Below are 12,865 nucleotides of genomic sequence, written 5' to 3'. Positions count from 1 at the left end.
TATCTATAAGCGTAGATCTCAATGATTGTCTCATCTTCGCTACGATGTATAGTGAAAAATATCAAATTCAGCACGAGAAATGATACCAGAGGATATGCCCATACGTTTCTAAAAGGCAGATCACCTCTTAGTCCAAGCAAGAATACCATTCATCCCCGCAAACCTGTCAGAACAAGATTTGCGCCATCTCCAACGGGACTGCTACACTTAGGTTCTCTTCGAACTGCACTTTACAACTTCCTACTAGCCAAACAAACAAAGGGACAATTCGTGCTCCGATTGGAGGACACAGATCAAACTAGAGTAGTTCCTGGCGCAGAAGAGAACGTCTACGAGGCTTTGAAATGGGCGGGAATTGATGCGGACGAGTCTCCTGTTGTTGGCGGACCGTATGGTCCATATAAGCAGTCTGAAAGAGCGGCTATTTACAAGGAGTACGTGGATATTTTGCTCAGTAAGGGCCTAGCATACAAGTGCTACTGTTCAAAAGACCGCTTGATCAGCCTTCGAGAATCTGCGCACAAACTTCAGCCACCAACTACCGTGACCTATGACCGTAAATGTCTTCACGACCAATCACAAGGGCTCGAAAGTTCCGATTACGTGGTGAGATTCAAGTCACCGGACGTTTATCCAATCACTGAGGATCTTAAGCGCGGTAAGCTAGACATTCAACCGCAATACAACCAACAAGATCGTAGATTCGATGACTTCGTCATCATGAAGCTGGATGGCTTGCCAACTTATCACTTTGCCAATGTCATTGATGACCATCTCATGAAGATAGACTACGTAATCCGAGGCGAGGAATGGCTTACATCTACCCCCAAGCACTTAGCTTTATACCAGGCGTTTGGATGGGAGCCTCCAAAGTTCGTGCATGTGCCTCTTTTGACCAGTTTGGATGAGAAAAAGCTTTCGAAAAGACACGGCGACGTTGGTGTGTTTGCCTTTAGAGATAAAGGAGTAGTGCCTCAAGCACTTGTCAACTTCGTTGCGTTGTTTGGCTGGTCTCCTAAAAGAGCCACGAACAAGGCCATGAAAGAGGTCTTGACCCTACCTGAAATGATAGAGAGATTCAGACTTGACGATATGACAAAGGGTAACACGAAGGTGAGTGACTCAAAGCTCTGGTTTTTCAACAGATCACACCTCCGGTCTTTTCCTGTACTGTCAAGTCAATTGCAAGAATTGACAGAATTGACTTTTGATGATTTTGCAGAGCAGGTCAGTGGATCATTTGACAAAGACTACTACAAAAAATGTCTTGCTGCTACCTTCGGTCATATAGACAAACCCTCTGATGTTGTAAAAGAGCACCCTTACTTTTTTGAGGATGTCGATTACAGTGGAATTGACGTCTCGCAAAATCAATATATGTTGAAAATTCTCGAGGCCGCCAGAAATGAACTTATTCTAGAAAGAAAACCAGCAAGTGTTCCAGCATTGAAAGAACTCCTACCTGGTCAATCTGCTAAAGAAATTAATGAGAGTTTACGATTCGCACTCACTGGCCCAGTCCACGGCGTTAAGATTCATGATATTGTGGAGATCATTGGCAATGAAAAGTATTTACAACGGTTGGAAAATGCTATTGGATATCTTGAAAGTCACAAAGGTAAATAGAGTACAAGCTTGTATATATTAAAAGATAAAGGCTTCACAAGCCCTTACGCTTCCACAGAATATTTTTTGTGCATGTCTAGATATTCACCACCAGAACTGGAATCACTTTGGAGGAAGGGGCCAGTGAAAATACAGTGCACAGCCATATCTGGGTGGTAGTACAACCCCGTCAACAACTTCGGAGTAACCAAAAAGTACTGAGAGCTATCAGAGGTGCAAGCAGTCTTGACCAAATACTTATGGGTCTGTTTCTCATTTTTCGGATCCATACCTTGGTTTATCTCGTCCACAATTCTGATTGGCGCGTTGGTAAGTCCCTGCAATGACATGATAAAGAAAATTGTCGAAACAGCTCTCTCTCCACCAGACTGAGACTGGTGATCCAAGACTTTGAGTTCCGAATTCTCCCTGAATTTCACAAGAATCTCTAACTTCCAGTCTTTGAATCGATCGGCTTTCACCAATTCAACTTGACCATCACTAGCAACAGCAACAAATCTCTTCTGGAAAGAGCGGGAGATCTGCTCCACAATTTGAGCAAGCTCTTCCGCCCACGGAATGCATATTTTTTGAACTCTAGCTTCTATATCTGACTTCTTTCTTTGCATAATTGGTAATTGAGTTTCGGCATTCTCCAAATCGATTTTCTTGGACAGCAAAAGTGCAAGGGTTCCATGGTCAATATTAGGAAGAACAGATATTTCGTCCTCCAAACGTTCGATTGTTTGTAGAACAAATTGCTCGGTAAGTGTTCCTTGCGAATTATACTTTTCAGCAAACTCTCTCACAGCCTCCCTTTCCTCTCCAACGAGATTCTGCTCTCGAATCTCATTTGCAGCACTTCCTTTCTTGTGCTCATCATACTTACTTTTTGCTTCAAGATACTGCCGCTGAAGCAATTCTTCTTTTTTGTCTAACTCTTTACGGATACTTTGGTAGGTCAATGCCTTGTTCTCCAGCTGTTGACGAAGAAGCTCAGTTTTTTTCACCTCTATTTTGTGTTGAGAGAGTTCTTCGACCTGTTTGGCGATATCTGCAACTAGACGGGCAGATTCGAGGTACTTTTGAATGAGGCTTCCTTCCGCCTGCGAAATTTGGTCGCCATAATCCTCGTTCGTTTTTCTTTGAAGAGTCAGAATTCTAGACTCTTTATGGCTGAGAGTATCTTCAAGTTTCAATTTAGTCTCTTTCTGTTTCTTCAAGGCTCTAACCAGTTTGTCGAGATCTTTGAGTTCGCTATCAGCCACATTGATTCTTGCGGCCAAACCCTCTTGCGAGGAAAGCAATTGCTTTCGTTGTTCTGTCAATGATACAACGTTTTCTCGCAAAGTTTGAATGCGCTTGCTAATCTCTTTTTTTAGCTCCTCAGTCAAACCATCGGCGGCCATAAGTTGCGCCTCCGCGATATTCTCTGTGTTGTAGAAGATCTGCCGAGAGCCATGTTTCGAACGACCTACCAGAAACAAGCTATTCTCGATTGCAAATCGAGCGTTCTTCATACCTGGTAACAGTGTAACAAAGTCAAGATACTCTCGAGTCAGTTCTTCGCTAATGGGCTTCAGAGCGACGGGGATTATGTGAATGAAGCACCTTTGTTTCAAACAGCGGATTACTGATTCTGGCCCCGTTATAAAATCAGAAAGACACCCATCAAACCCTAGTCTTGCGAGCAAGTCCTTTGGAATTCTTGCCTCTGGATTTTTTTTGGTAACAACTCTCATGGGAACATTCGCGTCTGTAGGAAGGATCTTAGACACTGCCTGATAATCTTCGTTGTTGTCAAAAAACAAGGCAAACAAAGACATGTTGTCAACAATCTTCTCAAAGTACTTAGCGTATCTGCTATCAGTGACATGACACGAAATGACTGGCGCTTCATAATATCGGAGACCCAATTTTTGTTTCTCTTTTCGAAGCAAAGAATGCGCCTTGTACGACATTTCCATTATCTCTCGACGGTATCTTGTTCCTGTAGATCTCAAGACCTCTAACCTCTCATTGCTCGTTAGCTTTTTGTGCTCCTCTCTCATGCGATTTTCCCGAGATTCGATTTCCCTGCCGAGTGCGTTTGATTGAAATTTCACTGTATCCAATTCCTCTGCAAGGCTTGATTTTTCATTGTACTTTTCCAGCCGCTGAAGCTCCAAGGACGACAACTCCTCTTCATCTACCACCTTGATGCCATTTAAGTCTCGTAGTATCTTATCTCGTTCTTCAAGCGTATTACTCAATTCAAGTTTCTCGTTCTCTGTGCGAAACCGTAGATTATTAATTGTGTTCTTGCACTCGCCAATCTGAGTTTTGATCTCAGAAAGCTGGGATGTAGAGGTGGAAGTTTTCTGCGTCATCAAAAAAACTTGGTGGTTCAATTCTGACAATTGCTCATCCAAAGCCTTAGTGCATTCAACTGCATCACGAGCAAGAGAGGCGAGCGGTTTGACATTGTGGTTGAACTCTAGTAGAGTGTTCTTTGCGTTGTCACGTACTAGTTTCAAATTAGCCATCAGATTCCTCAAGTCCTGAAGCTTTGCATAGGGAAGAAGTTTTTTGTGGAGGCCAATCTCTCGGGACTTGACTTCATACTCTCTGAATCTTTCTGCCTCACGAGCATATTTGTCAACGTCGTCTTTCAAGCCATTAATGTACTCTTCAGCCGAATCAAGTTTTTCAGTGACCTCGACTAGAGACTTGTCTAAATCTATAAGGAGCTCGTGTTTCTGTATTAGGGTGTTATCACCGATTGTACGCTCCATCTCGAGAAGAAGCTTCTCTGGCGAGAGTGATGCAAATTCTGCAACACGTTCTTGTGGCAAGAAATGACACAAATTGTCTAGTTGGATGTTTAAGCTCTTCACAAGTCTAGATACCAGGGCCAACTCCGAAGAAACACCGTCGATCTCCCATTTGGACTTTGTCAGTTTAAGCGTGAGAGTTCGTTCGATGACGACGGGCTGCTTATCCGGGCCAGCTGATAAAGTGATTTCGATTCTGCTTTCCTTCTCTCCAGACTTGATCATTGAATCAAGCGATTTCCGGCGGATCAATTCCAACTTTCCTCCCAAACCCAAACAAACCGCTGCAACAAACGTTGACTTTCCCGAGCCATTGGGTCCTATGATCATATTCAAAGATGGTGATAGATTAAAGACTCCATAGTTGTATGTGGTGAAGTTCCAGACTCGTAGTCTGATGATATTTCCAGCCTTGAAATTGTGCGCCATGTTAGAAAGCGTAGGACCATTGGGCTTTCGCCTTTTGGCCGATGGCGGTTGTAGAGACAGGGTCATGGTGTTGTATTAGGAGCACATTAGTTATGTAAATACAGAGGTGCGTGTATGGTATATATAGAGAAGAGGTTGGGAAGCGAGATGAGATAAGATCAAGAGAAGAGAATTTCGAAGATACTCAATTTACGAATGCTCATGACAAATACTAAGGTTAAGTACTTGTGCTGTTTTAAATTATGAAATTTGCTGTTGAATTATTAGAGTTAATGGATCCAGCTTGACAATTGAGAGGAAAGTAAGGGTGTTAACCACTATGTCCGCATGGGAAGGCAAGAAAAGCGACCCATAAATTAGATCAAGTGGAAAGAAATCTAAGAAAACGAAGATTAATTATCGATGAGGTATCAGAAAAACAAAAAAAGATTGCAGCACCACAATTTCACACATGGTCTCCCACTGCATTACTCAGTGTGGCTCTAAGTGGCTTGACTAACGTTGATCGGACGGGAAACAGTATTTTCCACTTGATATGGCCGCAACCGAAAGTTGATTATCTTTGTTAACTATGATCAGATAAAGTATGAGTAGTACCTCTTCAAGCTTAGCTCTCTCTTGTCATCTTTTAAATTGAGTGTATTCTGCTCTTAACTTGTCCTGCTCAAATAATCATATCTCACAAGCTTTATGGAATGTGTACTGACTACCATTTGGCAAAAATCTACACTTGGCTCAAATCCAAGAAAACCAAGGTAAAATTAATATAGTTTGAGAGTTCAGAGCATATTACTTAATTTCCTTATTCGGATACACTCATCGATTATCTACCATTTCGATCCCAGGCCTCTGTGTTGTGGAACACTGCATACGGCGCGCCCTTGTTTACAGAATTGTATCTGTTCAGTACAGCTACTACTCTCTAAATGGTACGTAAACGGCCCAAAAGAACGTATTTGAAGGATGATCTATGTCAAATATGACGTCACAAACGCAAACACATTCGTCCTTCAAGAAATCACTTTGTACTCCTACTAACCTCAGTCGAACAACAAAACATACAAAGACGCTTTTGCTCTCTTCGACAAGAAAGCCACCGGCAAGATCCCAATCGAGCACTTGGGTGACTTGTTGAGAGCCATTGGCCAAAACCCAACCTTGGCTGAGATCGCTGAGTTACAAGAATCTGTTGGCCTGAACGAATTTGACTTTGAGACCTACGAGAAGATCATCAACAGACCAGATGGCTTCAAGCCCTTGGGCCTTCCTGAGGACTTTGTCAAGGGCTTCCAGGTTTTTGACAAGGAGCACACCGGCTTCATTGGTGTTGGTGAGTTGCGTTATGTGTTGACCACTGTGGGCGAGAAGTTGACCGATGCCGAGTTCGACGAGTTGTTGAAGGGCGTTAATGTGACTGCTGAGGGCGAGATTGACTATGTTGCTTTCGTCAAGTCGATCTTGGATCAATAAACTAATACCCGTCAATACTATAAATGAATATGAGGACAAGAGGTGGTGTAAGTAAGCGAAATGAGCTTGTTAAACTCGTAGAAGGAACTAAGTTCTACAAAGGTAGTATAAATTTACAGTGGTTTTTGATATGGGTTTGTCAGATTTACAGAGTCAATTCATACTGGTGATCTTGTCTCATGAATTGTTATTTACCATCAATAGCCCAAATATCCCAACGTTCATCAATTCAGTAAGAAAGCGTCTCTCAAATAAATCGACCTCTGCTGTAGTTGGATAAATTAATAATTTATTTCATTATTTGGTCAAACTTGTCAACCACCACTTAACTCACCTCTTTGACCTCACCTTTATCTATCCCACAATCTCAACTGAAATATTCGTTAAATACAACCAAAGCGTGTCTACTCGAACCACGTTCATAATAATACCTATATTGACAGCTCATAGCAGTCGTTAGCATTAATATGTCTGATCCAGAGCTCATAAACGAGAGGCTTCATCTCAAACCAAAAGATAGAATTGCCGTCATTGCAACTGTGGGGGGAATGATCGGAGCAGCCCTGGGGCTATATGACGGCATCAAGCTAACTTCTCTTCGATACCTCACTGAAAATGCCCATAGATTACCGAAAACAGTGGGTGGATGGTACTTCTACCACAAGAAAAAGAACTATGTGATGATCTTCGGTGGGTGCCGAGAGGCAGTGCGGACAGGAATCAAGTACTCTGCATTTGTGACATCTTTTTTTGGCTTCGAAGCTGGGTTGGATTATGTGAGAGGAACTACTGACTTTCTCAATACCACTGTCTCTGGACTAACGTTGACGTATTTGTACGGGAGCTATATGAAAATGAGCCGAGTGCAGAAAGCAAAATTTGTAAAGAAGGGCACAGGGATGGCTTGCGCTCTAGGTTTGATGCAAGACTTCTTGATTTATAAGCGTGGTGGGCAGAAGTGGTACTACAACTGGAAAGACTTGGCCTTGTAAACGACTGAGCAAATTGGCATGTACATATTAATACAATTAAAGATAATCGAGCACTTTGGAGGACTATTCCTCGTCCTCGTCATCATCTTCGAGGTTCATTGGATATTTTAGAAGCACGGCAGCACCAGTGAGACGCTCCAACTGCTCTCCCGACTCATGAAGGGTAGAGAACACGAAAACCTCGCCACCCAGATTTTTAACCTCCTCACTGAGCGCAATGTAATGTTTTCGGGCTGCAATGTCATCGCTGCGGAATAAGGAGTCGGTCAACATCAAGTACTTGACAGCCCCAAGCTCCACCGCCTTGGCAACCTCTTTGGGACCGTACCACGCCCTATCATCGTCCTCGTTCAAATTCCTTTGGAAATCCTCGAAAACCGCAGCCTCGCGAGCAAATTTGGTATCATTGAGGTTCTTCTGCACCAGTGGGTCTTTGAGGACCTCCTCAAGGCCTTGTAGATACCCAGTAGAAGAATGCACCACCAAAAGCTTGGACTTGTTTTTTAGGATGACCTTGTTGTCTTCTTTCACGGCCGCATCCAAAATGGCCTTCTGCAATGCCGCAGCGGTGAAGCCAGGCGACGCAAGAATGATCACCTTCAATTTTTCAAAGTCGAAGTTTCTGGAGACAGTGGCCTGAACCATGTCCAAAAACTTGGCAATTGATTTATCATGCGCGCTTCCACCCGCATCTCGACTCTTCCGTGGGATCGCCTTCTCGATCTTGTTCCTAAGAACCGTCATTGTGTCTGTGACCAAGCACAAGTGAGCAACACCTTCTTGGAGGACCACAGCTCCAACCTCTGCCTTCTTTTCGACAGAAGATGCAGCCAAGACAATCCCATAACTGATGTCATCCCATTCCGCCTTGTTGATCTTCAATTTCTTGTTCAATTGCACTTCTGCAGTGTGGTAACTCTGGTTGGGCACGTACTCGTTCTGTTCGACCGTCTTACCTCTTATGCGCATCACCTCATCGGACGGAACGTAGTCAACGCTCTCTACAGCGAGCTTCAAATGGACATGGACACGTTCGGCCTTGCCTCCTTCTGTTTTCTTGACGTTTCTGACTGTCAGAAGCTCGACCATGTCTCCCTTTTGGATAAGATTGTAGAGTTGCCACAAGTCTTCCTTGTCCTGGGGGATGAGGGAGAGCGAGCCACTCTTGTCTTTTTCTAGGGCTATTGTTTTATCGAGGAGTTTCATTTGTGGATTTGTGTGTGAATGTATGTAGTTCTCTTCGATGAGGTTACTTGAGTAAGATGATCTCACAGTGGTAACCAGTAACAAGATAGGTAAAATAATACGAGGATAAATTGCTATTTTTACGGATAAACTTTTTTCAACTAGAGTTGTCTGATTGTAATTTCTTCTAAATTTTATACTAATTTTATTCTGCGTTGATGTCTTTTCTGAAGCTGTTCTCTACACTTATGTAGACTTGTATTCGTCCTTCTTTCGTTTATTATATACTATGGACAACACCTTTTGTTGCCTCAAATGAACTTCTCTATAACTACTTGACATCGGCCTTGACAATGGTGCTGTTCTTACAAAGCTCGCCCTTGGCGTTGACCAACTTAGCAGGTGCCTTACCCTCCTCGGTGTAAGTGACCTCGAAGTTTTCAGTGGTGGAGAAACCTGGTTGGACGGTCTCCCATACCTTCTTCTTAGGGTTCAATTGCTTCTCTGGCTCCGAGTTGAAGCCCTCAAAGAAGATCTTGTCACCTGGCTTGGAGCCGGCTGGTGGGTTAACGAACTCAACAGTCTCCTCGTTAGAAGCACACAAGACCATGGCACAGGACTTCACACCTCTCATGGTGACTGGCTTCAAGTTAGCTACACAGACAACGTATCTTTCTTGCATGTCCTCCAATGGAATGTACTTGACCAAACCAGAACAAACAGTTCTTGGGCCCTCTTCATCACCCATGTCAATGGTGGACATGTACAAAGAGTCGGCGTTAGGGTGCTTAACAGCTTTTTGAATGAAACCAACTCTGAAGTCGATCATACCTGGGGTTGGGGGAGCAGCTGGAGCCTGCTTGGCCTGTTGTTCAGCCTTAGCCTTAGCCTTAGCCTCCTTCTTAGCCTTAGCAGCCTCGGCCTTGGCCTTCTTCTCCTCCTCAGTTGGAGCTTGGCCCTTTCCAGCAGCCTTCTTGGACTCGTCGGCGGCTACTTCCTTCTTGGAAGCAGGCTCAGCGGCCTTACCACCAGCGGCAGCAGCAGCGGCAGCAGCAGGCTTCTTCTTCTCCTTGATTTCTCTTGGAACCTCAGCATCCAAGTTGACTTTCAAAGACTCTTCTGCTGGAACCTCAACAAGGACGTTTTGGACAAGGTCAGTCCATCTCAATATGTGTCTGAACTTGGCAAGCTCCTCGGCAGATTTCCATTGGGAGGCGATAGGAAGAACGTTAACGAAAACGTCCAAGTCAGCCTTGGCTGGAGTGTTACCGGTGACAAAGGTCTTGTTCTTCAAGTTTGTGTTCAAGGTCTCCAAAGACTCAGGTTCACTGAAACGAGTGGAAAGAGTTTGGAACTGGGAGGCCAAGGCCTTTCCCTCATTGGACAATTCTGGGAAAGCCGAGTCGAGTGCCTTGGAGACGTCTTTGAGAGGAAGCTTCGTAAATTTGGAGAGGAATGAAGCCATTTTGTGTGGTGGTGGTTGAGGGTTATGACGGTTTGATCTATGCTACGAAAATTTGGTAGCGCTGGTCACGTGAGCCGGCTGCAAAACGAGTGTCTTGTAATTTGAGGGGCAGATATTGAATAATTAAAAGGGAAAAGGTATTGTCTGGAAGGAGCTTATAAATGATTAAATGAAATCGAACTTTTTTTTTGATATTTTCATTTATGTATTGACTGATGCAGCGCCAATGGCTGAGAACCTGACGAAACCTAGTCAACTGGGAAACAATGGTTCGCCGATGGAAATTCTTACACAAGCAGTAGTTAAAATTCACTGAAGAGATCAATTAACGAAGTACACCATTGGATGTTTGCATTCGTCCTCAAAACACTTGTCGAAGTAGATGGTCAATTTCACGCATTCATCGTAGACATCAAGTATCACAAATATTGTATAACACTATGCCCTGGGATTTAGTTTCCAACAACTAAATCGAATTTCAAAAGAATCAGAGGCATACATAGTAGTGTCTCTTAGTGTGTGTCAGAATCAGTCCTAAGGACGGAAAGAAAGGTACCACTCAAAGTAGAGCCCAAACAAAATTGGGATAAAATTTATCCATACATTATTGTCTAATAGGATGAAACAAAATTTCATCATCATCAGCATCATCATCATCCCCTCAACTTGTTCTATTCCAATACACCCTGTACCCCAGTATCTGACGGCACACTGGTTTAGTAATCTCCGAGACTAGTCGCACGACTCACATAACTCAACCAGTCTACAAATTGTTGCCATGGCGCCGGAAAGACTGGCTGCAAAGCCCGTATGTATACCTGTTGCTGGAGTTTCATTGCTCGGTGGTATCTGTGCTCCGCTGTTATCCGAACTATCCACCTAAAGTCCGACTTGACTGAGTCTATGCTGCTACAATACAATAGAAATCATCAAGAAGGCCTCGCGACAAGATATTAAAACAGAAACCTTGGATTTGTGCGATGCAAGATTGTTTCTTGCTTGTCTTTGTATTGTCTATTCCTGATTCCATCTTGTTAGAGTGGCCTTCATCTCATTTCAGAACCAGTTTGGACCCCACTTTAATAGCAGATCACTTTGTTTTCAGTGCAATTGATATCATTTTTGCATGATACTAACTACAGAAAAGGAAGAAAATAGCCTGGGCTTGCAATCATTGCCATAAGGCTCATATGACATGCGATGCTTCTCGTCCCTGTCAACGATGCGTTCAGAAGGGCCTCGCCGACTCGTGCGAAGATGCACCCCGTAAAAAGAAAAAATACATGCTTGATATACCGCCCGAGCTTCTACTGCGACTGCGTTCGAATGAAAGTGAACAGCCTGAAGACATGTATAACATGGGCCTTTCCCAAAGCTACAACGCAGATATAAAGGACCAGAAAAAACAATTGGAAACACTGGAAACAACAGACTTCCCTCAGGCTACTATGTTTCAACACAGCGACTCGCTCCCGAACTACCTACTACATAACCCTCAGCCGTTATTCCAAAGCAATAGAAACATCCCGGTTGAAGGATACATCCATCAGCCTGAGTACACACCAAATACCAATCTAGCGGTCAAATCGGAAGACCAAGCTTTGGCACCCCCAATGACAATCCAAGATCAGCTGGTAAATCAGATCCAAGCCCGCACAAAGCCACATAAACATGCGCAGCCGCAGCAGGAGAAGAAACGAACCAATTTTCTTTCATCCGCGGCAGATTTAGAGTACTCTACCTTGTCCAGCATTCTTCAGGAAAATGTACTCGGGTTCAATGCAAACCACTCGGCAACCTCTACAGAGGGCACACCGAACTCGATGATAATGTCTCCTGCGATATCACCACATGGTTATAACATGACTAAACACTCCCCATCTACTCTTGCAAATAACAACTACACTGCGGATACAAACCAGCATCATGAAAATGGTCGCAATGCCTCAGATGCATTCCCGACCGATGACACGCCCTCCTTCGATCCGAAAATCAATCAATTTCAGCTTGGATTTACATACAGACACCCAAATGTCTTATTTCCCCGCGTTGTTGACCTTTTGTTAAAATCGGCTGACATGTTTCGCCCCTCGCATCCGAATCTGCATCCGTCATTTACCATCGGAGTATCTCAAAGCGATCACATCAATGACCGCAGCGAAGGACTTCAGTTCAAAGAACCAGAGGAAATCTATGCTCGCGTCACAAAGCCATTTCTGTACACACCCGGCTTCCACAAGTTAATCGCATATCTACGGAGTCGGTTCTCAAAAGATAAATTGGTGAAAATGGCTGAATCTATGGCTGTCTATAGACCGTCATTCATTGCATGTATCAACTCCCTCCGTGAGTCTGATTTAATTTTTATGGAGCAGTGTTTTCAGAGGACCCTATTGACATACGATAATTTCATCAAAATCAGTGGCACACCCACGATTGTGTGGCGTAGAACCGGTGAGATTGTCTATGTTGGAAAGGAATTTACCATCTTAACTGGCTGGACTCAGCAACAACTCTTGGGTCCAAAGCCGACCTTCATAGTTGAATTGTTGGATGACCAATCCGTGGTGGAATACTTCCAATTATTCTCGAAAATCGCTTTCGGAGACTTCTTGGGAGCAACTATGACTGAATGCACCCTACTCACTCCTAACAGCGATGTTAAGATCAGAACAGGCTGTATATGGACCCTTAAGCGAGATGTTTTCGGGATTCCAATGATGATTATTGGTAACTTCTTGCCGATTGTTTAAAAAATTTACGATAAGAAATGACGAGTTTGGAATATTTTTATAGATTGAATGAATACTTAGAAAATACTTTGGTGGCCCTTCGTCATTGCAAATTTGGACTTCAGGGTCCAAAACCAAGGAAAGGAGCCAGGAGTCCCGCTACTTGACGATACA

At 43.6% G+C, this 12,865-nt stretch overlaps 6 protein-coding genes across 6 annotated transcripts; 3 read left to right on the top strand and 3 right to left on the bottom strand.

The window, feature by feature from the left end:
- Positions 1-21: 21 nt before the first annotated feature.
- PUMCH_001844 (uncharacterized protein) lies at positions 22-1,626 on the top strand (the record flags this gene model as incomplete). Its single annotated transcript, XM_063020878.1, has 1 exon — positions 22-1,626. The coding sequence occupies one exon, from the start codon at positions 22-24 to the stop codon at positions 1,624-1,626; it is 1,605 nt and encodes a 534-aa protein (XP_062876948.1).
- A 44-nt stretch (positions 1,627-1,670) lies between these two features.
- Positions 1,671-4,913, bottom strand: PUMCH_001843 (uncharacterized protein; the record flags this gene model as incomplete). Its single annotated transcript, XM_063020877.1, has 1 exon — positions 1,671-4,913. The coding sequence occupies one exon, from the start codon at positions 4,911-4,913 to the stop codon at positions 1,671-1,673; it is 3,243 nt and encodes a 1,080-aa protein (XP_062876947.1).
- Positions 4,914-6,784: 1,871 nt separating this feature from the next.
- Positions 6,785-7,309, top strand: PUMCH_001842 (uncharacterized protein; the record flags this gene model as incomplete). Its single annotated transcript, XM_063020876.1, has 1 exon — positions 6,785-7,309. One exon carries the CDS (start codon positions 6,785-6,787, stop codon positions 7,307-7,309), a length of 525 nt encoding a protein of 174 aa, XP_062876946.1.
- A 63-nt stretch (positions 7,310-7,372) lies between these two features.
- Positions 7,373-8,515, bottom strand: PUMCH_001841 (uncharacterized protein; the record flags this gene model as incomplete). The annotated part of the gene is made up of 1 exon (XM_063020875.1): positions 7,373-8,515. One exon carries the CDS (start codon positions 8,513-8,515, stop codon positions 7,373-7,375), a length of 1,143 nt encoding a protein of 380 aa, XP_062876945.1.
- A 310-nt stretch (positions 8,516-8,825) lies between these two features.
- PUMCH_001840 (uncharacterized protein) lies at positions 8,826-9,959 on the bottom strand (the record flags this gene model as incomplete). The annotated part of the gene is made up of 1 exon (XM_063020874.1): positions 8,826-9,959. The coding sequence occupies one exon, from the start codon at positions 9,957-9,959 to the stop codon at positions 8,826-8,828; it is 1,134 nt and encodes a 377-aa protein (XP_062876944.1).
- A 1,190-nt stretch (positions 9,960-11,149) lies between these two features.
- On the top strand, positions 11,150-12,712 carry PUMCH_001839 (uncharacterized protein; the record flags this gene model as incomplete). The annotated part of the gene is made up of 1 exon (XM_063020873.1): positions 11,150-12,712. One exon carries the CDS (start codon positions 11,150-11,152, stop codon positions 12,710-12,712), a length of 1,563 nt encoding a protein of 520 aa, XP_062876943.1.
- Positions 12,713-12,865: the final 153 nt, after the last annotated feature.

This window comes from Australozyma saopauloensis, chromosome 2 (assembly GCF_035610405.1).
Source record: "Australozyma saopauloensis chromosome 2, complete sequence".
NCBI lineage: Eukaryota > Fungi > Ascomycota > Pichiomycetes > Serinales > Metschnikowiaceae > Australozyma > Australozyma saopauloensis.
Note: the sequence above shows the minus strand (reverse complement) of the source record. Positions and strands in the feature narration are given on the sequence as shown.